Source organism: Eumetopias jubatus, unplaced genomic scaffold, assembly GCF_037043125.1.
Source record: "Eumetopias jubatus isolate StellerSeaLion01/CBP00866 unplaced genomic scaffold, mEumJub1_p1.0 scaffold_7, whole genome shotgun sequence".
In the NCBI taxonomy this organism is placed as follows: domain Eukaryota; kingdom Metazoa; phylum Chordata; class Mammalia; order Carnivora; family Otariidae; genus Eumetopias; species Eumetopias jubatus.
Window position 1 is genome coordinate 13396620 of NW_028274813.1, and position 25493 is coordinate 13422112.

At 48.5% G+C, this 25493-nt stretch overlaps 1 protein-coding gene across 4 annotated transcripts in view; it reads left to right on the forward strand.

Moving 5' to 3' along the window:
- The window catches only part of TTC7B (tetratricopeptide repeat domain 7B), a 248846-nt gene that overhangs the window by 184121 nt on the left and 39232 nt on the right, over positions 1 to 25493 (forward strand). For all 4 annotated transcript variants that reach the window (XM_028098223.2, XM_028098234.2, XM_028098245.2 and 1 more), the window contains 2 exons: positions 4177 to 4274; positions 20099 to 20239. In XM_028098223.2, the coding sequence (XP_027954024.1) occupies positions 4177 to 4274; positions 20099 to 20239 (239 nt within the window). The remainder of the gene's footprint in view (positions 1 to 4176; positions 4275 to 20098; positions 20240 to 25493) is intronic.

The window sequence follows — 25493 nt, forward strand, 5'->3', positions numbered from 1 at the left end:
GGCCCCTACCGCGGTGAGATGATGATGCACGGAGGGAGATAGGAAGACTAACGGGCCACGTGGAGAAGAGACCGAGCTTTCGTGTTCCCTGCGACTCGTTCCCTCTTGATCTTTGCTGGAAGGAAGATCACACTGAGCTAGTTGCTGAACCCAGCCTTAGACAACTTGCAAAGAGAGTTCCACCTGCAGGCTGAGAATGCATCTCTGCTGTGAGCAAAATGGTGGGTGGCGTTCTCTCGAGTGTACATTTGGCAAAGGTGTGTGTCATTTCAGAAGCCTGGATTTATTTGCTGGGTCTGCAGTTTTACTTGCCTTTAGGAGAGAAAGCTGTCTCTTGTTTCATCTCCTCCTCTCAGTGAAGGAGCAAGTTCCTTCAGTCCTTGTGCCCATTGGCTCAGCCGCTCAGAACAGCGGGACTTGTGACCAGGGCCTCACCAGAAGGTTCTGGCAGCCTCCTGGAATGGACAGTCAGCGTTTCAGCTGATGATGGCAGCACCCTTCCCTGGGCCATCCGTGTGTGCCTTATCTTCAGCCCCTACATCAGCCTCACAAGATCGAGACTCTTCTTTCCATTTTATAGAAAATAAACAAGGCTGAATAAGTTGCCTAAATGTTCCCAATTAAATAAGCACTAGAGCTCTGATTCAGGCCCAGGTCTGTGCTGACATCAATGCTCCCTGCACCATGCACACCGCCTCTCCGAGTCGCCACCAACTTCCTTTCCTTTATTTTTATTTTTTTATTGTCAACCAGTTCTTTCCCATCCCCCTTGCCCCTGCCACGTGGACCATCTCCATCGCGGGAGCCATGTCACTGGAAGAAAATATTTTCTTTCCCAGTCCTATTTCAATCGCTTACAAATCGCACTTAAAGTTTTTATTAAAAAAAAATAAATAAAGACGTTTTCTTTCCTCTCGCCTCAGTTGGAAGCTGGAAACCCCATCCGGCACCAATTAATAGTCACCAGCATTTTGGGGAAGCTTTTCTTTTTACAGAACGTGCTCTCGTTCCATCTTCCAAGCAGCCCCATAAAACAGGCAAGTGTCATGTTCTTTCATACGCGTTTTACTGACGAGAATTGAGGGTCAGGGATATTGGGAGCTCGCCTTGACTCTTGTTAGCCAGCCGTGAGGGGCCTGGAGAAGAACAGGCGTTTCCTCCTTTCCCACCTGCCCCGCTCTGGCTTCCCATCCCAGGCCCCTCTCTTCCATCTAGTAAATACTGTGCCAGGCGCTAGTTCAGAAGCCGGTAGGAGACCGGGCCGCCACAAAGACCCCCGGGCTCTCACTCAGAGCCCACCACCAGCTTGCCTCTTGTGTTTAACAGCCTCTGCGGGCTGTGGAAGGTGGAGGATTTCCAAGGAAAGCTTCCAGTTTCCGGTATAGCTATACCCATCACTAGAATGTACTCTAAATGTTCAGTCCTGACGGGGAACAGAAGTCACTTGCATGCGGGCGTCTACCTGTGTGGATATCTACAGCTTACATACCGTGGATTTGGGGCTCCTGCCAGTGTCCTCCCCCTAAACCCTCCACTAGCACCATTGGCCAGGAATGGTTCTTCCCTTCCTGCCGTCCTCTTTGAGGGGGGCCCCTGGCAGCCTCCGGGCCAAGCACAGGAGGGGAGATCACTGGTGGTGAGGCGGGAGTGGGTGGTCCAAGGCAGGGGCTCAAGCGGGGTCCCCCCGGGAGAGAGAGGAAGGCTTTCGTGAGAGAGACTGGCCAGAGTGAGAGAGGTAAGGAGACTCAAGAGGTGGCCAGAGCCTCCATTTGCCTCTTCCTCCATATCCCAGGGGTCATTGCAAAGGCAAATCTTGATTGGTTAAGACCCCACACCCTATAAACGTAGAACTAAAACTTGCTTCAAGCAACCAGCACAATCCTCAGTCAGAGCATTCAGAGTGGAACCGAGCGTCTCCGTTTTGAAGAGGGAACTGTTGCTTATGCACGGTTTTCAGAAGGAACTCTGAGGAAGAAAGAAGGAATGTGACCGCCCATAGTTTCTCAGCTGGTGGAGGGGAAGTTGATCCTGTGTCATTACAACAGTGGGGAAGGCTCACAAGTTAAGATGTGGGTTTTAGCAGCCGTTTCTAACATTCAGAGTAGGAGGCCCTTAACTCAGCTTCCCCACACCTGCCATTGTACTAGAAGGCTAGGAATAAAGTGGTCCTCAGAAATCAGCCAGCCACATTCACCTCGGGTGCATGTTTGTGGGTATATGTATTTAGAATGACTCACGGAGTATACCTGAAAGTTATAAATCTTCTGAATGCTCTGTCCACATGACCTCAGTTCCGCCTCACGCCGCTGTATGCAGGAAAATAATCCTTATCTTCACCTGACAGGGAAGACCCTGAGGCACAGGGAGAGTAGGACCAGAGTGACCTACTTGTTAGGGACAGATAGAAGGTAAGATCCCAGACCCCTGGCTGGCTTCCAGGACCCAGCAGCACACGTCGCAGCTAATCCCGGGCAATGAGACTTGGTGAGCTGGGAAAGTGTGGAGGTTTATGGCCAAGGCAAACCCATCAAAAACCCAGGCAAATCCTTTCTCTGCAATGCCTAGCACCTTACCGTGTGTCCTAGAATCCCCAAGGCGATGAAAAAAATCACTATATTTTGAGATGACATCTTCTGAAAAGCTCCGAGGTGGGGAGCCATTGCAATATTCAGATCATAACTCTTTGTAATATTTTTCTAATATTTATATTAAAAATACATGCATGAACGGACCGATGTTAGAAATATGCAGTCAGTAATGTGATTCATGAACATTTGCACCTACTTTTATGTTGTCTTCTGCTCAGAGACAGTTATTGTTTCACAGTTGTGGAAATAATTAATAGAACAGTTTCCAAAAAACGTGTATCCAATGATGTAATAACTATAGGCTGACAAATAGTCTGTACTGAAGCAAGTTTCCGTCTGTTTCCTGTGGATTTCTCTAACTACATCACTGGACGTGGAAATTACAGCCTATAAACCATATTAGGTTTCATACCAAATCTTGTTTGTACCACTTTTAGCAACAGCTGCATACAGGAAGGAAATTGTGTCCCTTTATTATAGAATTTGAGCTTCTTAACAAAACAAATACCACACCTGGAGCCCCCAGATCAACAAAACAAAATAGCTTCAAAGAAAAGCATTATAAACTCAAACCTCAAGAGATGGATGGGCTGCTTTTTGGAGCTTCTTGGGTGGAATATCATGATAGAGGAAAAAAAGAAGAATGCAATTGTTTTTGCTTACAGGCTTCTTAGAACAAAACAAAACAAGAGTCTGTAGGAGCTAAGGTCCCCTACCTGTGTTTCTTTCCACTTAGGCCCCAGGTGGTCTCCCATGTGACTTGCCAAACACATGGTGCCAAGCCTGCTCTGTAGAGGGTGCTGGGGAGGGGGATTCAGTGCAGGAAGCTGGTAACATGCAGGCCTGGAGGCTGGTGCCCGAACCCTGCTGTATGTTCTCAAGGCCCAGCCTTCTCCAGCCTCTCATCACTGGACAAGCTGGATGTCGGGGGGTGCCAGTGACCAGCAGCTCCCTATGTGATCCCACGACTATTACATAGGGACACAAGGGAGGCCACAGCCGTGATTGCCCTTTAAAAAGTAGGAGCCGGGGGTTCTCAAATCTTTCTACACATTGGAACAATCTGGGGAGCTCAGAAAAATGTGGACGACCCCAGAAATACTGATGCATTTGGTCTGGAGAGGGACCTAGGCATAAGGGTCTTCTAGAAATGCCCAGGTGCCTTCCCTGGGCAGTGAGGGCTTAGCTGTAGACCGTTGATTTGTAAGACAATTCGAGGGTGGTGTGTTTATGGGCTTGATGAGCTCCAAGACTTCCAACACGGAAGGCCAATCAGTTCCCCATTCTAAGGCGGACAGAGAACCTGTCTTCAAGTTTTCAGTTTTGTGTCTTATAATGATACCAAAGAGGCTAAAATTAGCAAGGGTCTGTGGGTGTGGTTTAAGCGTGTTTGTGACAGTGAGCATGAAAGGGATCCCAGCCCAGGCTGAGCCAGGACGCAGAATGCCTTGTAGGCGACGGAGAGGTGCTGAGGAGCGTCCCAAACGCACAAAGGTGTTACTGCACGTCAGGGGTCGGCGATGGTTGATTCTGTGTCTCTCCCCCCGTCCCCCTTCCAATGACTGACCTCTGCAGCTGTGTTTTGCAGTGATTCTGGACGTGGGAGCAGCCTCTTAGATAGAACCATTGCTGACAGACGACAGCTTAACACAATTACTTTGCCAGACTTCAGCGATCCCGAGACAGGTGAGAATAATAGACCAGAGGGGACGGAGCGGTGTCGGAGAGCGCGTGGGGCCTGGCCCTGAGTGGCGAGTGGCGGGGGACGAAGACTGCCAGGGACGGGGCTCGGAAATGCTCCTCGTGATAAGAGCTTAAACTCAGTCGAGGCTCATTTTCTCCAGTGTCTTTTCAAGTGTGTGTTCACAGTGGGGGACACGGTAGTGCCTGCCTGGCACAGCTCTTTGCGATCTATTTTTCCCCATGCTCTCAGAGCCTCAAATTCAAAAACTAAATTTAGATTGTTCACATCCCCATGAAGCTTCCCCTCTGCTTTTCTGTTTCTCCCTCTCTAAGTTTCAGATCTTGCTGAAAGCAGGTTTTGATTTTTAATCAGTTGAACATAGGAACATCCCCACCCCACCCCCCGCCCCTGGCAAAAAGGCCCTTTAGGGACACAGGTGGGTTCTGAGCTTCTGATTCTCCTGTCCCCTGAGCAAGTGTGTATACCTTGTCATTTGCGTTTCCACATTCGCCCAAGTACAGAGGAGTAAATACGCCTCTGTAATTTCCAAAACTCCAAACAAGTAATTCTAATAGTTCTACCGACTATTTGGTGGTGATTTGGAGGATATAAAGAAGTTCCCCTCTGCTTCAAGCCTCAAAGGTAGTTCCAGAGCATCATTTGAAAGCTGGTTCTGTTGCTTCTTCACCCCCACCCCGTCCACCGCCACGGTGCCCCGCAGAGGGCCTGTGTACAAGGCTTCATCCCCATCTGGGTATGCCTCCTCTTTTCTGGGCTGGCTTCATGAAAGGAGCCTCCAGGTCCCACTCCTGACCTTGTGACAGGTCCCAGCTCCTGCCCAAGCCCTTCCAGAGAAAGGCAGAGAGCAGCCCTGGGGTATGCACAGCCATCTCCTGAAAAATCTTGCCCCTGGCAGGATGGGAGAGATGCCACCTCTAGAAGCCAGATGTGCCACTCGCCCAAGCCCATGCTCACAAGCTGCCTGCAGACTGCCTTCCTTGGCTAGGCTCCCTTGTACCAAAGTTAAAGTCAGCTTGAGAAGTCTGATCCCAGGGCCCCAGGGCTCCCAGGTTAAAAGAGTGTTGGGTATTGGATGCAGTGCGAATTGCAGATCAGTGCAGTTCAGCAGGGCTGGCGGCCGCTGCTCAAAATGCTCAAAATGCAGACCGACAAAGCCACAAAGAAACCCACCCCCTGCAGTGGCCTGATCCACCACCCCCACCCCCCATGGACCAGCAGTCCTGGGGAGGGGAGCCTCTGACTTTAAATGTAGCATGGCAAGTCCTCCTCGAGACCCTATCGAACCCCCTCATTGCTGGCAAGGGAGGATGAGGCTGTCGGCTCTAGCCACTGCAGGGCGAGGCTGGGGCACCACGGGGAGAAGGGGGTGAAGCTCCCTGTGGCACCGGCAGCAATTTCAGCTGATTCAGAACAGCTGCTGCGGCTGCCCGAGGCTGCCCCCCCCTCTGCCCCCTCCTCAGGATCCCGTGAGGACAGTCCTACTAAATTCAGACCCCCTTTCCTTCCAGCTGGCCTGGACCTTAGTTGCCCCTGAAGTCCCAAGACTTGAATGCCACATCGCACTGAACGCAGATGGTGGCAGAACATAAGCGAGGTCCTTATTTGTTCTCCCTTTGCCCCATGGGACATTTTCCCTAGAGACTTCAAGAGTGTCCCTGGCCAGGTTCGGCCTTCTGAGCTGCGGTAGTACCCAGGGGAGGTGTGTGTGTGGCGCAGTCGGGCCGTTGCTGCACCCTTGTCCCTACTGGGGTTTGTGCGTCTGCTCCGTCCCTCACCCTGGGAGCCCAGGTGGTCGGAGTGGGGTCGCTGACACAGATGCCCTCGAACAACAGGAGAGCTGAATGGCACAGCCTCCAGGCCCGGCCACTGACCGTTTTACTGTGGAAGGCCATGTTAGGAGGCCTTATCAATGTCGACTGGTTGTAAATGAGGATAGAACATTCTGAAATGACAGTTGAAATCAGAGAGACAAAAATGAGGAAGACTCACCTAAAAATGGAAAGGGTGCCCCCATCTTGGTTAAGAGAGCCCAGTTTTCCACAGTTCAGCTCCGGGGCAGGTAGAGGGCCAGCACATTCTCTTTCATTCACCCTTGTGGATGGCCTGGCTTGTGAACGACCCACAGATTCTGAGTTTTGATTCAGAAGGTGCCATAAAGAAGTTTTGCTCCCATCCCTGCGCCTCCATCTTGTTTTTCCCTAAAGGCAACCACTTTTATTAACTTTATGCTTGCCCTTCCAGTGTTTTTTTTCATGCAAATAATCATAGATATGATTTCCCATGTCCCCCTACATGAAAAATAGCATAACGCTGTGTAGTTATACCGTCCAGCACCTGGCACTTTTCACTTCACGGCATGTCCCGAAGACCCCTCCATATCCACCTGCAGAGAATGTCCACGTTTTTTACAGCAACGTAGCGTTCCGTGGCGCAGATTCACACTCCGGGCTTCTCTGTCCCAAGGGACCTCGGCCATCTTCCTCCTTCTCTTTGCCACAGTCTTCACTGCACGTGAGGGAGGAGGCTGGCCAATTTTGAATAGCACTGCTCATTTAGGAAAGCAACTGGGCTCTAGAGGAGAAGTGAAAAGGAACTTATCCAAGGTAAAAATGGTTCCGAATCAAAACAAAGTGACCGAGGTCAGCTGCGGTGTGAGAGGACCCAGCCCTGGCAGGTGACAGCTCGCTGATAGTATTCGTCCCTGCCGCACCTGGTGCTTCTCTCCTTTCCTGAATTCCCTAATTTAAAGGGCCCAGGCATCCAACACGAGTGAAGCTGCACAGTGCTGGCATCCACAAGGACTTGGCCAAGGCCATGGTGAACCTCTACCGCCATGACCCTGTCCGTTCTCAATTACCCAGGGTGCAGATAGAGTCCTTTGCGAAGGCCCAGACCCTCTTGGGGTCACTTGTTTTTGTGTTCCAGAACTAAAATTTCTTTCCTTTTGGTTTTTTTTTTTTTTTTTAATTTCCTATTGTGGAAATTTTCACATATACCAAAACAGAGGCACCAATGTAATGAATCCCCATGTACCTACCACCAGCTTTCAACGATTAGTATTCCTTTTCCATCCATCACTTCTGTCCCACACTTCATTTTTATACAGTATTTTAAGGCATATCCCAGACATCATATTTTGTATACTAAAATTTCAGTATATACGTCAAAGAGATAAGAACTTTGTTTTTAAGAGATAAGAGCTTTTAAAAAATAGAAGCACAATGCCATTATTATACATCTGGGCCATTATAAGGTACAGGCTCAGCATTATCGATGTGGGAAGTGGTTAATTAACTAGGATATGGTTATCCTAAATCTCCACCTCCGAAATCTCCCACATGAACATCTGTGGAATAACATAAGGGGAACCCATGTCTAGAAGCTTTGGACTGGCCAAGTCTACTGTGGCTAATAGAGTAGGCATTGGTTTCATTAAGTGGATGTGGCAAATTGAAAAAGCCCCCTAAACAACATGATTTCCCTTCCATTGTCACCTCTGGCTCCCCTCCCCCCACCTCTAATAGGTCCCAGCCACGGAAAAGAGGAGTCAGATAGAGTGACAGTCTTAACATTGAAGCTATGAATCATTGTCTTTTCTTAGGAATAAGTTGGTAGTTCCTTAAATAGAGGATGAAAAAAATTTTTTTTTCTTCCTTTTGCCTTCAAAACAGGATGTGGAGTAAGGAGATTTATCTCTAATCATTGGTAGATATTACCAGACACCTATCTAAAGCAAAATTATTCTTTCGCCTTGAAAGTTTGGTCCATTGTGTCTGGGACAATTTTTCATTGTGGCCGCGGTGGTCTCCCTGTTACTGAGTATGTCCCCAGTAGTGAGGCATGAAGGTGGCGGTCACAACTTCCTTTCCACAGTGCCCAGCCTGTGCACCCGACCACAGACCAGCTTAGAAAGCTTAGCCCTCCATTGTCGCAATGCTGGGACCATGACCTATGGTTACACCTCAGTATCCCTACCTAGGAAAACCTTCACTTGCAAGTAAACTTTATATAAATGCCTCTCATAAAAAAACAAATCTAGGAGTGGCCAAGGTCTACACCTTTCCAACTGAAAAGCGGTCTCCTCTAGAATGTCCTGGATATTGTAGGTTAAAGATGTATTATTTTCAGCGGATCATGCTGCCGAGTCTGTGCCCAGGTAAATCTGAGTTATTTTTATTCCATGGTGTTGTTGCAGAACAATTAAATAACCAGTGGAAAAAACAACAAATTTGTTTTCTTCGAAAAGCACTTGTATTCTATTGTCCAGTAGAGGAATGATTGTGTATTACATGACCTCATTTTCTTTGCAGCTTATGTGAGTATATTAAAAGCTAGTTTATTTTTTTCCTTTGTGTCTCTGAAGCTTTTTTTTTTTTGCCTTTATCCTTTTCTTTTTCTCTTTCACTTTTTTAGTGTCAGATTCCTCCTCCTCTTCTCTTTCAAGAACCGAATCTCCTCTCCACCTGTTTGTGTCTCCTCATCTCCATTCTCATCCCAAACCTGACATCTTTGTGTGGCCCCCTGCGGCTCATTCATTCAATGACCCAGGTCCCCGCCAGGAACCCTCTCTGTGTAAACATGGTTTATGGTTTTTCCTTTCTTGTTAGACCTGCTGCATTTGCTTGATGTTTCATTTTCTGATAATCTTCCTAACTGATAAGCTGGATAGGAAACTCCATCAAATTTATCTGAGAGAAAAATCTTGCCAATTTGAAAATCCCGAAGCTGGGTGGGTCAGAAGGAGACATCGGTACCCAAGTTCCAACCCCTTCTTTGAAAAGTGAAGGAGACCTATTTTGAGCAGGATAAATAGAAGCTTTTCTAGACAATGCCTCTGGTTCTCAGCTACTCTTATGCTTTCCTGGAGTTAATATACATGCATAAAAATCCCATGTTTTAAAAAGGCAAAGTAGAACATTTTGCACATAATTTATTTCTATATATTTCTGATTTTCTATTTAGAAATTAATTCAATAAGCATGCAGTGATCAAGGTGATATCATAAAGATAATGGTCATAAGCCCTCTAGATTTGTGGTTCTCAAATTTTACTGCACATTAAAATCGCACAAACAGCTTTGAAAACTGCAGATCCCCCGAGCCCCACCCCTAGAGTTTATGATTCAGTAAAGCCTGAGCTGGAGCCCGGGCATGTGGATTTACAGAATCCCCACTGAGGGTCCTCCTCTCCCCTCCCCCATCTCCCTCCCCACCCCCAACGGGTTAGGGACTACATCTTGAGAAACAATGCTCTAAATTGTTTTCCATTTGCAAGGAAAGAAAATGTAGGGTTTGTGGGAAAACCTGTGAAACTATTCGGAGAAATTGGACAGTGTTTTAATCTAATCTTGCTTTTAAATAATACGGAAATTTGAAAGCCTGTTTTACGGTGCTCGGGGACCTGTCCATTTAAAAAACAAACAGATTCCTGTATTAAAATGAAACACTGGTTGATCAAGTCCTTAAATGGGACTTAAATGTGGGTCTCACCAGGAGGGGCCAGGCTTGCCTTCTTTCACTCATTTGTTTGATGTTCGTCCTGCAGCACCGCCAGAAAATTTAATCTCTGTATCCACGATTTATAAGGGCTCATCTCTGTCCTAAATGCTCGGTTAAATGCCAAACAAAAGCTCCTAAGGCGAGCCTCTGTCAGAAAGAACCACTTTCTCTAATATGCTCATCTTTCTGATGGCTACCCTGCTGTGTTAAACACACACACACACACACACACACACACACACACACACACACACACACACACACACACACACACACACACACACACACACACACACACACACTCAGGCAGAAATGAGACTATCCTCTAAAATCATCCAAACCAAGAAACACTCTGGCTTTACTGAGCTGCATTGTAAGTGTTCTGAACTTGGCTTTCATGGCAATCCCGGCTTTATGAAATGCAAGACAAAGATAATGTTTATAAACTGCTTATGTGGTTTTTAATCCATTTCTTAAAATAGACATTTTCCCTTTAATACAATGCCCACGGGCAATTGCCACTTTCAGCTTTTCTAGAAAAGTTGTTGCGCACGTTGCCTTTTGCCCAGTTTTCTGTCTTCAAATGGGATCTTACCCGTTCTAGAATAGCAGGATAGATTCCCATGGCCTGGCCACTTCTGTTGCACAACAAACCCACCTGCCTCTACCCCCGCCAGTGTTCATCTTCTCACATCCCAGAGAGCCCTGCGTTCCTTTAAACCTTTGAAGGCTGAAGTCCTGACTCTTCCGTGAGACACCTGATACCCGATTCATTAGTAAATTGTTAGGGGCGATGAGCACCCACTGGGTTTTCTGCTGAATGTGCTGTGTCCCAAGCAGGGCTCAATTGTTTATTCTTTGTGAAACTATGAGTCATCTCCTGCCCTTAGGGAGTGCCTTGCCAGTACCCAGGTGATGTGCCCGAGAATTTCTCCCCCATAGCTACCACATTTTGTTAGAGAAGCATACCATATATTACCGATAAATGTAAAATTTCTTGATTTAAAGTGTAATGAATTTGAATCCCGGCTCCTTTCCTGAGGACAGATAGCCAAGGCCTGAAGTTCTCTGAATTTCTCTCTGCAATCCTTTGACTTCGTAGGAGCGAAAACTAGCCCAAGTCTACAAACTATCGGAATCATGATTAGGGTTAATGGTGGAAAGATCTGAAAACCGCTTGTTTGATTATTTTTCCCTCTCCTTTGGAATTTCCTGCCCTGGAAACAAAACACATTACATGAATTTGTCAGCTTTCGTGTGCTGGGTGAGCATTTAAATGTAGAGGGGAATGCCCAGTTGGCCTTTCTTTGGTTTCCAAAAGAAAAAAAAAATTGTTAGTGGAAAAACATGTGTCACTCTTGAACTGAAATCTAATCTGAGACAGCCAGACTTACAGTTGGAAGGTTATTAGAACTCTATTTGCTTTTTTAGCCTTAATTTTGATTTTTCAAATGTTTTGTTTCTTGGTTTTAATTTTTGATTTGATTTGTTATTCCAAGGCAACTCTCCAGAAGTATACTTTCATGGTTTTCCCTCCCTTTTTTCAGTTAGTAAGTAGTTTACCAATCTATCTATTAACCTTTCTGAGGGTCTCCAGAATCACGCTTCCCTCCACCATGGAACGTGTGTTGTAGTTGTCCATCGTGGGGAATGCTGAGATGATGTGGATGTGAACCTGCCACCTGCTTGCTCACTCTGCCACCTGGGGCCCATCTCTCCTGAGATGCTAATGCGTTCCCCCCCACACACTCTACCCTTCCCACCCCCTCATCTCCCCCACCACCACCACCACCACCACCACCGCAGCCTGGGTTTAAGCACTGGGGAGGCAGTACTTCTCTGGGAGGGACTACAGAAGGAGGCAGTGCAGGAAAGAAGTCCAAGTCAGGCATGCGGTGGATTGGCCACAGCCCCACTGGCGCTGATCGGAAGTGAGACACTCAGCCTCCCCAGTGCAGGTCATCTGTGAATTTGGGGTAGAGGGAACCAGATGAATCTTAAATTTTTTTTCCAGTTCAAACCTTATTGCTATGTAGAAAAGCAACTCTAATAATTAATTTTCCTTTAAAAAGGCGAAACAGACATCATGAAATATAACCTGCATCTACCCAAACTGAAAGGAGACTAAGCAGTTCCCCGGGCGTAGGACTAATACTTTCGATGGTGTTCTTTTAAGGGAGCATGAGTGAGTTATTTTTCCAAGGATTTTTCCTTGACTGCTGATTCTCTGCAGTCAAATATTCTTGAGCGATATTGCATCTCCCTCTTAAAGACTGACAGTGCATATTGGCGCATTAAAGCCTCTGAGAAGTCCCACAGCTTAAAAAAGTCAAGGCTCTGAAGTTTGACCCCTTGTTCTCTAGCTAATTTCATCATTTTCCCACCCTGTGGAATCCATGTTCCAGGGACTGCATTTTGAGAAATGCTAATGTATATAGTGATCCAGGACATTGGAATGATCTGAACCTTTACTGCTTACAGCAAATATTCCTCTCAGGGAGATGACTTCCCCCCTCTGAAATACAGCTTAGCTTAGATGTGACTTTATTTCTGGCTTTTAAAAGTGTCCATACAAATAAAATATTTTTACATGAATAAAAGTCCGTAGTAGAAGAGATATGTTTGGTATTTTCATCACATTAGGGTTCTTTAGGAAAAAAAAAAAAAGTTTCACTGCCAGGGTTCTTTCAAATCCGGCTCCTCAGATACATTTAAAAGATTTGATTTTTCAGAAAGTCAGGTTACATTAAAATCCTCAGGCAGCCCTCATTAGTTACAGTGAGGCTTGATGCATTTATACAAGGGACTTAGTTATCTTCCATGGAAACCACCCCAGCTCTCCACGGTCAGGAAAGCTAGGTTCAGGGACCAGTTCTGCAGAAGAACCCAGGCAACTCAGTTACTCTCCCTGCACCTTAGCTTCCCTATCTGTAAGGACGTCAGTCTACTAATTCTGTTCACGCACGCCTTTATGGCATGCCAGGAGCTCATCCTGATTTCTGAGCCTGGGTCAGGTGCCCCCTCCTGAGTGCCTGAGGGCAGCTGTGGCCCCCACAGGGAGGTGGCCTCCGGGTGGGAGGAGCCCTATTAGGGTGCCCTCTCCACTCCTTAGACCTGGGGACCCCAGGTGCCCCCACTCTTGAGCGCTCTCACAGTCATTATCTTGGAGGAAAACGCGTGTTGACATTTTATTCGCCTCTCCAGGAAGGTGCTAAAATCAGGAATGCTGACTTGGGTTCTTGGCTCGGTTTCTCCTATCACTGATTCCAGTGATAGGAAAACTGCTGCTCTCTTTAGGAGCGAGTATAACCCTGGGGAAGAAAATAAGCAGATTCATGACAAAACACACCTCTCAAATGAAATACGGTTGAGGAACAAATTCAAGGTCGTCGTTTTTTTCCCTCTTCTTTTGGCTAGCATTTCATTATTGACTTTGCATTTTCTGACATTTAAAAATGCATCTCATGATCAGGAAATGACTAGTCAGGGGGGTGTACATTTCACCCTCTGCTCCTGCTTAACAGAATAAAGTCAGGTTTTTAGAATTTGTATATGAAAACGTTACTCCAGTGATACCCCACTGCTCTTGAGGGGTGGCAGTTAAAAAAATTCAGCCCTAATGACTCGAGGATGAGCCTTTTCTTGCTATTTTAATGAAATTAAAATTAATTCTCCCCAATTAGTTCTGTGGTGTCTTTCTTTAAACGGGATTGAAGAGAACTTTAGGAGATTGACGAGTCAATAATAAATAGCACGCAGATGGAAGTTAAGGAGTGTGTGTCCAGTAATGAGACCGTCACCCAACCTGGGGAGGCTTTTCCCAGAAGCTGCATTGAAAGACAAACTTAGCCTTCCCCAGGCACTTGAGTCCAAACACACAGCCTCATGAATATGCAACAGGGAGGGTTTCTAATGGAGATGAAAGCATCTGCCTGGTGTAGCCCTCCAGAAGGTACTGTCTCCAGCCCAGAGCCGGGGCTCGGCTCACTCCGACAGCTAGCATCTTCCCGCATGCTTGTGAACGGCTTCCCGCCGCGCTTCCCGTGTGCCCACCTGGCCCTGCCAACACCCGTCAGCAGCATGCCAGGCCACCCCCGCATGCCCACCGGTGGCCCTAAACCCCAGTCTCCCCGCCCCCCGCGACCGCCTTAGTGGTGCTCCTTCCCTAAAGCTTTCCCCCTTCAGGAGAAGACACATCCTGTCAGGTTCCATGTGCTTGATAGTCTGTTAAAGTCACTTGGAAATTGTGATCTCGTCTTGAGACCGTGGGTTTGGCTGTCCTGATTTACTTGGCTGTCTTAATCCCTTTCCCACTCCGCGAAAAAGGGAAGTAGCTCCTAGAAAGGGGACCAAAGTTATTCATCAGAGGAACCCGCAGGCAGGAGAGGCCTCATTGTCCGTGGGGACTGGGCGGGAACAGCGGGCACCTGCCAGGCGCTGGGGTCCCGCGCCCCTGTCACACTGGCAGACGCGCTTCAGAGAGCAGGGAGGAGCGCCCCCGCCCCAGCCCAAGTCAGCCTCCTCAGAGAGGCAGGACTGCCTCCAGCAAAGATGGGAATTGCCCTAATACACGCAGGGGGTCGCGGGAGGGGGCAAAATGTTTAACGGTTAAAACCAAAAAGAAGGTATAGAGACAATGTGCCTAGCTTGGGGCTTGATGTGAGAGTGGACCGTCCTCGCTGGCTCCCGAGCGGCTGCCTTCTGCAGCCCCAGGGACGTTCTGGTTCTTCGAACGCAGGTGGCAGGTGAGAGAGGGTCACCGGGCTGCCTGCAGTCTGCAGCGTCGGACTGATAGTACTTTCAAGCCCTGTCTCGAGAAGCAGACGTTCTTTTCCTGTTAAAAATGAAAAACTGTAAGCAGAGCTCTCTAAAGAATGCTTAGTCATTCCGATTGCCGTTCAGTATTCGGGATCCTGAAGAGGTGGACCTGCTGTCTCTTCCTTCCCTGTTTGAATGGTCTGGGGGGCACAGCTTCTCAGAACTGAGAGCCAAATAAAGTCTAGTGACAGATAATCTGGAATCATTTCAGAACTGAGGGGCAGGAAGTCCAGAGGTTCATCAGTCGGGGGGGGTTTCTGCGGGCCCGCTTCTGGAGCGGCTCTGTTTCTTTTCCGAAGAACGTGGGGAGCACAGGTATCTGCTGCTGTGGGGTTAGCCAGGGAGAAGGTGGGTCCCCCCCCAAGAGAGGGGACTTGGGGCGCGGCCACGTGCTCCATCATTCCATATTCGTGCACACCAGGCATCTGAGTTAACGCTGGGGCTGGGAAGCCAAGAGCAGCCCAAATCCCAAGCAAACTCACGTGAGATGTGCAGTGAATGATTTTCGTTGCACATCATGTAACACTTGTCCCTTGTGCCTGGATGCTGACACCTGCCCAGGCACCAGGTGGGCAGAGATTCATCTGAGATCTAGTGTAGCTACGACACACTGGGAAGCTGTGAGGGGAGAGGGAGGTGCACCGCCTTCAGATGAGAGCCGATTACCCAGTGCCACCAGAACAGTTCGAAGGACAGCTAGACTCTAAATAGAGGCCATGCATCCAGTGACCATGCTTGTGAAAGTAGCCAGACCACGTCTCACACCTTGTGCCTAACAAGGTTGTGGCCTCTGAGGTCCCTTTGAATGGTGAGATGGGGTTCACATGCGATTGCCCCCTCCAAGGTCCGTGTGGGGTCGGCCACAGGGGTAGCATGCTTTGGAGAGAGGATTTTCAGGAAGGCTCCGGCTGTACCAGCAATCTGAGCTGGCTGCTCCCGGTGGCCCGTTTGCCACGGGGGTTCTCAGCAGGCTTCAGCACATGACAACAGCCTGGGTCAGAAAACCTTGGGAGGGGCTCAGAGCTTGGACTCATGACTTCCTGAGGTCAGTGGCCTTGGTTCTGGGTCCTCTCAGCCGTGGGGAGCTGCCTGCCCACCACAGTCCCTGGGTCCTCTCCATTGCCTTCCCGTCCTCCCCCACCCCTCCAGACGAAAACCCTGGATGTAGGAATCCCAACAGTTCTTCAGGTAGCACTTTGCCTTTGGATCAGGTGTCCAAGATAACATTTTCCTTAGGGCATCTGGGTAGCAGAGAAGAGAAAGCAGTTGACTTGGGGAGATGCGGATCTGCTCAGCGCCAGGGCATCTGCTGCCCCCTGGACCATTTGGACAATTAGGTCGCAGAACCTGGACCAGATTGCCGGACGCACTCTCTGCTGCCTGCACCAGCTCTTGGTTCAGTTGCTTTGCAGTGGCTTTTCAGAGCCTCTGTGCCCTGTGGCTGAGGGCCCTGGGAGAGCACAGCCCTGCTCAGCCTGCAGGATTACGACAGTGATAAGCACGTCTCGAATTAATGTGGTAAATAAGAGATGCTCAAGCAGCCGGGCACTCTCCCCCGCTTACCTGTTGAACCTGATTATGTGGAAGCTTATCCCTCCAGAGTCTTGGATTTCAAATTAGAAATATATCTTATATTCCTCCCTCTGGTTCCTTTTTTAAGCCTCAATTTGTCCATTTCCCTTAGGGTAATAATCCCTTCCACCCCCATGTACACTGTGGGGATATATTTGCTTTGGTGAGAAAGACAAGGGTTGCTTTAAAAAACAAATGTTGGTTAAAACTAGCATTTCTAGTTGTGTACCTCCATAAATCAAAATCTATTTTGGTAAAGTATCTATTTTGGCACTTACCATTTCAGTCCTATGAGACAGTCACTTACAGGCTGTTTTTGTTTTTGTTTTGTTTTTTATCAGATATATCCATTCTGATTCATAATGATGTTTATTTTTTCCTCCAAATTCTAATCCTATGGAAGAATTTGACTTATTGTATTATTGCCAGGAATAGTAGATGTTAACTCTTCAGTAATGTGGCCCTTATTATTAGTCACCTGCTATTGTTAGCAAATACCCGAATGCTCTAATATCTGTCCCTAGTTTAGAACATGAAGGGTCTCTGCCCTTGCGAAGCATGTGTTAAAAGGGATCGACTAGGAGGGAAAACAGCAGTTCCCCTCCACATTTAAATGGCATAGTTATATTAGAGACGGGGGAAAGTCACGGAGTGAGGAGCAGTGTTTAAGCTACTATGTGCCACAGTCATTTGCAGTCCGGGCAGTTGGAGGTGAGGACAGCCACGCGGAGAAGCCCTTTGAGACAATGAAGGTTCTGGCCTCTGAGCCATTGTTAGGCCAGGAGAGTAGAGCACACCGACATGCTTCCAAAAGTGGGGACCGACCACTCTCTTCCAGATTTCAGACAGTGACATGTCTGTCAACAGTACTCATTCATTCTGCAAGCGTTTACCTGGTAGCTCTCATGGGCCTGGCATGGTCAGCCGCTGAAAGCACCTCGATGTGGGGCCTGCCTCCTGTCTTCTAGAACCACAGTCTAAGAGGAGAGACAGTGACGTTAACAGAAAACGCTGTGGTCTGTGCAGTGGATAGCCGTACCCACAGGGAGCTGGAGGAGCACTGAGGACCCAAGGCCCACCACCTTTTTACAGGGGAGTGACAGAGAGAAGAAACGGAAGGCTCATGGCAGCCCTTCTGGAGGAGATGGTACGGGAGCTGGATGTGGAGGCTGGATTCGGAGTTAGACTACTGTTCTAGTCCTACTTTTGCCACCCACTGGCTGTATGACTTTGGACAAATTCATAAGCTCATTAAATCTGTTTTGTTGTCTAAAGCATGCAGTAACATCGTTAGCCGCCTCACAGAATTGTTTAAAGGTTAAATGAAATATATACGTAAAGTGCTAATTGGACTGCCTGAAACCTGCCATGCCATGTTCACTAAAACTGATAATCACTACTGTCATCGTTTGCCAGACCTTATTCACAGGGAGCCATGTTATTATGTGAATAATTAGTTAATTTAGTTGTGTGTAGCTATCACGAAGAGAAGGGACTTTAACAATGGTTCTCATTAATTTGTTTGCAGACCAAATAATGAATCCAAAAACCAAAATTAGCTCTGCCAAAAGTCACAGGTCCTCGTAGCAAAGGACCCACAGAACCTAGGAGAAAACGGGTTGAATTTTTCTTCAGTATTTATTATTGTTAGTTGCAAATGAACTAGTGACTAGGTATTTTAAGCATTTCTCAGTTTTCATTTCCAATGTGGCGAAAACATCAATAGATGTAACCCATGGAAGCAAAATCTCTGGCAGGGGTCTCAGGGACTCTGCAGAGTCTATAAAAGGATCCTGAGACCAGGAGAATTGAGAATCAGTGTTCTAAAGAACAAGATCTTCCTGGAACTCTGTTCCCCAGGGTCTTGGCCTGCAGGGAATCTGGGGAGCTCATGCTCCCTGCCTGGGGTATGTAGAATATTCCTTCAGGCTTTTCTTGACCAAATGTTTGTAAAAACTGCTTTCTGTCTCTCCAGGTAGATGGGTCTCCCAGCCACACAGCGGAATTACCTAGGCAATTAGCAAGAGGCCTGCCCTCACCCCTAGAGTTAGTGATTCGGTTCACCTGGGGCTAGCTATGGCATCATGGTCTTTTAAGTCCCCAAGTAATTCTGATCCAAAGCCAAGGTTGAGAACCACTGTTCAAGGCAGGCGATGAGAAGGCGAGCCAGCGTGGTGACATCAGAATATACGGCAACCTTGTTTATTTAGCTGACAGTTGCTACTAAAGTCTCAGGAAAACTGTATCAAATCCTTGTTCTCAAAGTTAAAATATTTCTTTTCCATAGAAAGTCCAAAACAAAACAAGACCAAAATAATCGACAACAGTCTAACCACTTTGCTGTTTTGATTTTTTTTTTTTTTTTTCTAAGTAGTCAGACACACTTTGTCTAAGCAAGGATCAGTCCTTAGCTGAGCTCTGTGAGTTCTGGATCATAAGGGCATCGACTGGTGTCTTTTAACTCGGCCTCCGGTTCCTCCTCCTGTGTGTCCTGGTTCCCTCTGCAGGACTCACTGTCCATCCCCAGAGGCGCTCTCCTCGCTCGTCCTCGTGGGTGCTCTGTGTGGATTATCCACAGAAGGCGGATTCCCAGTCTGGTTTCCGTCTGCCTCCCGTGAGCCCCCTCCGCCAAACCCCCGCTGAAGGATCTGAGTGTATTTAGAGGTACCCATGTTTCCTTCATGTTGGAACAGTCAAAGCACAATATGGATGGCCAGCCCCTTGCTGGAAATACTCTCAAAATGAATAAATTGTGGCGCATCTCAAAGCCCCAACAGAAATTATTTTTATGTGCACAGTTTTGTCTTACCCAGAGTATAACCAGCTGGGTTCATTGGAGTGGTCAGCATTTGTCTTTATAGATGATCACTACTTGAAACCTTACAGTAAGTCGAGAGTTACCACTCACGATGTCGGAACGTCTCTCTCCATAGTACACTTTAGGATGAATTAAAAATGAAGAATGCAGCCAGTGACATAAATATCAACAGTTTGCAGTCGGAAATGACTGAGACACCTGCTCTCAGCTCTGAGGCCACCCCTCCAAGAGGGAGTATGGGGGGAGAGGTGAGAAGCCAGGCCCCTGTGGAGGGAGTGCACTCCAGCCGCCAGGACCCCGTGGAAGGGCAACGGGGCGGGGAATGAGTCATTTGATTTCTGAATAGAAGTTCCTTTACCAGCTTCCTTTGACTGGTGGATGTGCTTGGTCTGCTCCTCTCCTTAGCCGTTTAGGACAACAGGCTTTGCCCCCGAGGCAGACGGGTACCCCTCCTGAGCCCAGGTGCCATCCTCCCTTAGTGCAGCCTTGACAATGGACATCTGCTTGTACGTAGGGCCAGCGTGTGCTCCTCCTATCCTTAGGTCATGTCCTAGAGTTCCAGATCTAGGAGCGCTGGCCAGCTCTCGAAGGCCAGGGAGAGGAATGGCAAGTTGCTGCGTTTGTCTTGAGCATGGTCTCCTCCATCCCCAGGAGGCGAGGATGACCCCTCCCTCTGCCCCCCGGATGGTTTCTAGACTTAGGCCCAGCCGGGCGTGCTGTGTCACTTGCCTTTGTAGCCCTTCGTCTATGCCACGTTTCAGCATGAGCGTCACGGCCGTGTGTCCAGCTCTACCCCTCTCCTGCCCCAACACTTGCGCTGTCCTAGACTGAGCTCCCAGATGGAGCACCTCCCATAGCATGTGCTCTGGTTGTTGACTAAAACATAAGCTCGAGCGCAGGATGGAAACTCCCGTTCAAGGCCGTAATGATTGTCTGTATTTCTTTATGGACATACAACTTGGAAGCATCATGGGGGAAGGAGTGTGTGTTCGTCTTGAACTTGTGTCTGTGTGTGGGAGGGGGTGGGTGGATGGCCGGTCGCGTGGATCCGTCCTTTTACTTCTGATGCCGTCTTCTCGAACCCCCCCCCCCCCCACAGGCTCTGTCCACGCCACGTCCGTGGCAGCCTCCAGAGTGGAGCAGGCACTGTCAGAAGTGGCTTCGTCTCTGCAGAGCAGCGCCCCCAAGCAGGGCCCACTACACCCCTGGATGACGCTGGCGCAGATCTGGCTCCATGCAGGTACTGCCCCACCCCCACCCCCACCGCTGTGCCGGATACCGGAGGGTCCTATGGGCACTTGCCTGTTTAGCCTACAGCCCCTTTCAGGAGGGGTTTGGAAAAATAAAAGCCTTTGCAGTTACATGCCAAAATGTCACTACTGCTTTTCAGGAACCATTAGTTTCTCTGTGTCTCCCCATCGCTCCCCAGAACCTGGTATGGAACAGGCATCCATCAGGTGGAGATGATCTGATGGGCATCTGAGGGGCCTGGGGAGGTCGCTGGGTGCGATGGAGGCTTTGTGCCACAGCAGGAGGCAGAGAGCAACAGACACCTGGGCTTCCTTTGCAGGGCACAGCAAGGCAGGGTGTCCCAGGCTCAGAAGTCCGGAAGTCCCCTACTCTACCAGCTGTGTAGACAGGAGCTAATCGCTTCACCTCAGCCTGGGCTTCCTCATCTGTGGGGGTGGGTAGTAGCACCCACCTCCTAGGGTTGACAAACACAGTGCCTGGCGCGTCCTGGCAGTGACCTCTAGAGTCCCTGGGCGAGGGAACGTGTGTGTCGATGACTCAGAGGTCTCCATCAAACCCAGGGAAGGGGCAGCGCTTTTGATGTCCCTGCCCCCGCCCCCAGCACTCCTGCTTCCCACAGAGCAGGGAGCACCGCCGAACTGGAAACCAGCCCAAGGAGCAGAGAGGGCTGCCCCCCGCCCCCAGCTTCACATAGTGCTGCTGCCGGGCTAAAAATGCCCACAATACGTCCCACACCCAGGCTGTGTGGCAGTGAGCGCCCCACTGCAGAGAGGCTCGGGGCAAATGGTGGCTGCTGATTTACTGACGTGTTCATGTTTATGTACGATTGGTAACTCCTGTTCCTCGAGCTTTAGCACTGGGTCTGCAAGACGCCACCTGGGCCTTCCCAGGCCGGACCCTCAGGGTGCACAGTAGAAGCCCAGGTTGGGCTGGGGAAAGTGCTTGTTATCCACCATTGTCCATCTCTTTACTCCTTTTTTTGCCAAAGCTTAACTGTGTGATGTTCAGCCTCATTTGGAACGATTGGCAGACCTTGGTGTATGAAAACATGGTCAGGTTTACCTGGCTTTGGCGTCTCACCGAGCCCCGCTCAGCCAGCCTCCTCTGTGTTGGCATCTTTAATGAAGCCATAAATTAGCAAATTACATTCTTCTAAGCAGAAGCACAAAAGAGGGATGATTCATGAATGTGCTGATTGTTCTTCCGGCACAGACGCTTGCCGGCATGTGGCCTCTCGCTGGGTGCTGGATGAGCCGGGGCACAGGGACAGCGGGAATGCCCTGCCCTCCATGCCCTGTGCCGCCGCAGACAAGATCATTCCCCACTCGAGGGCCTGGCGCCTGTCCTGTTCGGTCGCCCTCACGAGCAGTGACTGCAGAGAACACAGAGAGAAGCCTGAGAAGGCTGCAGCGTCTGGGCCAGGAGAGACCCGCTGACCCTGCAAGGCCAGTGTCGGGGGCCGAGGGGTCTTTCCAGTTGGAATTGAAATCGAGATTTTGAAGGGCCAAAGTCTTAAAAAAAAAAAAAAAAAAAAAAAAACACCCAGCAGGGCTGAAGGCAGTCCTTCAAGGCTGGAATGAACTTCCTTGACCTCACAGGCATTGCTCCTTCCCCCGTTTGTTGGAAAAGTCAGTGATCTGAATGAGGGTCACTGAGTTCCAGGACAGTTTCTCCTGCTGGCTTGCTGCCCCTTATTCAGTTATCCAGACTCTGTTCCTTTGTGTGTTTCCCCCATGACTCTCGGGAGGAAATTTTGTAGCCGCTGATTAGAACATTGAAGACCTGGATAGCTCGGATTCAGTTTGGAGCTGTCCTTGAATTTGGACATAATCGTGTGATATCCACTTCTCATTGGCATAGCCTGTAGCACAGAATAAAGCTCTCGTTGTTGGTTAATGGGCGTGGCTTTTAACCTTCTATATGTTGGTGGGATTGAACTATGGAAAACGAACACCAAACCTGCCTCATAAACTCTGGACAGAATATGCAGGGTGCTTCTGTTATACGAAGGAATTGAGTAAATTAGAATCTGTACAGGATTTGTGCCATATGGACTCCTTCAAAGCAATGACTTGGTTTAAGTCAAGATTTAGAATCCTATCACATATTCATGTGGTCTTTGAAGAGGTAAATTCAGAACGAACTCAGAAAACAGACAGCTTCCACTGGACTATAAGGTTTTACCACCTGTGGTTTGAGCTCTGCTGCTCCAAGAGGCAGAATAACAGTGACCCCCCCCCCCGACTTTTGGACAATTTATGGGTCCATCATTAGGTCTGGCAGTATGGCCAGATTCTGTAAATTTTGCAAGCTTTGGAAGAAACTTCCAAAGATCAAGGCCTAACACCCCAGGCCATGGTGTTTCTGTGGCGTTTGTGGGTCTCTTCTCTCTTGGTTGTTTTCTCTGGTGAGCTGAGGCTAGTGGGAGCTCATGACAAGAGCCCATGGTGAGGTGGCCCCAGATTTGAGGCTTGCGGGTGAGGTCACTCTGAGACCACCTTTGACTTCCAGCCTGTTTTATGAGCAGGCCCCTGGGCCACTGGTATGTCCATTTGAATGGCAAAGAGATCATGAATTGGACATTGACCCTCCGGCCGCTCTGTGAGGGAGTGGGCCAGTGGCCCAGCAGGGAGCATAGATCCGGGAAGACAGATGATGTTTGACACACAAGGCCCCCCCATTCCTGAGCGGTGGGCCGCCCTCCCTGGGCACACCCTTCCCTCTGTGTCCCTGTCCCTCCTCCTCCTATCCTGGATGCTTCTGGCTCCAGTGGCTCAGGCTCTTCACCAGGACACCTCGTGGCTGACCGGCGTAGGATGTGTCTGTTTTGTTCCTTAGTTTGTTGGGACCTATGTAACAGTTGTATTTAAATTATTTTTGAATAAATAGTAATACCTGCATATGGTACACAATTGAAAGGGTACAAAGGATCAGAGTGAAAAATCTCCATCCTGCCCCTGAGCCTCAGCCACTGTCACCCCCAGCACCCCTGCTAGCTAGCACACACACCGGGCTAGCACACACACCGGGCTAGCACACACACCGGGCTAGCACACACACCGGGAGATCATTGCTTGTCAGCGTACCTAACGCTGACTCAGAGTTTTTGCCAGCCGCATAGTATAAATCCATTGTATGAATTTACCATAATTTAACCAGTACTCCATTGACTGACATTTAGATTATTTCTAATATTTTGCCATTACAGACAATGCATCAGTAAGTATCCTTCTATATATTGCATATAAGATAAATTCCTAAAAATGGAATTGATGGATCAAAGGGTGTGTTCTCTTTAATTGTGATAAATTTTGTCACATTGGCTTCCATAGAATAGTACCAATTTATAGCCCAGCCAACAATGTGCGAATGCCCATTTTCTTACAACCTTGTCAACACAGCGGATTCACAGACTTCTAGATCTCTGCCAGTCTGATCAGTGAAAAATGGGATTTCAATTGTCTGTTCATGGCTTCTGCTCATTTATCTTCTTAGACACCGAGCTTTCTTTTTTTATTTGTAAGCATTTATTATGTGCCAAAGAAATTTGCCTTGTGTCTGTGATATGAGCTATAAATATTTTCTCCTGTTTTTATTTTGTTAGTGTTTTTGTTTGTCTTTTTTTTTCCCAGTCTTTAAAAAATACATTTATCAATCTTTTCTTTATGGCATCTGGGCTTCACATGACATTTGCCTATTTTTACGGTCTCCTTTCCTGAAATTCCAAGTAACTTCTGGGGCCATTGGTATATACACCGTCTTATAAAGAAGGTCAGAAGGGGTTATCTCCTCCATTTTGCAGGAGGGGAACCCAGGCCAGATAGAAATAAGTGCCTCTGGGGTCTTACTGGGGAAGGAGTCAGAGTCAGGGGGCTGCTTTAGAGCATTTGATGTTTATTGTAGTACAAAACCCATCTCCCTAGGAGCCATACAACTTCCTTAAGATGCAGACCTCATGGTTGGCCATCGGAGAGTCAGACTTCACAGATATTCCAGGTTGAACCAGAGCCTTTGCCAAGCCAGGCAGCTTTTTGGTGCCCATCTTTTAATTTCCACATTGGGATGGCAGCTAAAAATGACTTTGCGGTAGGTGGTTAATTTCTGCTTGTTACGTACTAATAATTATAGCTTTCACTTTGGCACTCTCACAGTTGAAACCAACGGCTATTCTTAGATGTGCAAAATCAGATTTTCTGATTTCTGCTACAAATTTAAAGCCATGATACTCTCGTGAATTCCCTGGCCCTGGCCCGGCCTCTCCCGTTCCCCCCTCCCCCGCCCTCCCAGGCTCCTCCCAGCCTCCCAGAGGCTGCATCAGCAGGGTGGAGGGGTCATCCTGTGGCCAGGCCCCCAGAAGAGATGAAGGCCACACCCAGACAGGTGGTGTGTGGGTCACTGCACAGGAAGACCCTGTAGGAGCGAACACTCGGTTCCCCGGAGGCCAGGCCTGCCTCATTCAGGGCTGATCTAGATTAAGCAAAACCCCCCTGCTCCTGCCCTGGGGGGGGGGGTTGGATTAATGGTCTGCACTTTTATCGAGCACTGTCCATATGTCAGACTTTTTTCCAAGGACTTTAGATGTCTTAATTTGTTTTGGCCCCATGAGGTGTAAATACCTTATCCACCCAACTTTACAGATGAAGAAACTGATACACATAGCTGTCAAGTCTCTTGCCTAATATGACACGGCTAATAAGTGGAGGAGCCAGACTCAGAGCCAGCCAGTGTGGCCCCGGCACCCCAGCTGTAACCCAGGGTGGGCACTCGGGCAGTCAGCAGAGTGTCTTCGAGCACGTTGTTTATGAGCCACCATGGGAGCAAGGCTCAAGAGTCAGGGATCATGAAGATGACACGGTCCCTGCCTTGATGGAGTTTACAGATGTGAAACAAAACAATTAGAAGAAGCACTTTGTTCTCATGGTGCCACATGCCATGAAGGGGCAGTGTGGTCCCCTGGGAGAACTGGTGGCAGAGGTCCTCCCCCTCCTCCCCGGCCCGGAGCCAGTGGGGGTCTGAGCATGGGGGGCGGAGGCCGGAGGAGGGATCGGCGGTGGTCGGGACCATGGTGGGGAGGCCTGCAGACTGTGCTAGAAAGTGTTGGAGAAATGGCAGGGCCCCTGCTCAGGTCTTTAACTTAATCCTAAAAGCATTAAAAAGCCACTGATGAACTTCCAGCAGGAGAGTAAAAGGGTCAGGCAGGTTTTGAAAAGACCACTTTGGCTAAACGTAGAGAATGGAATGGA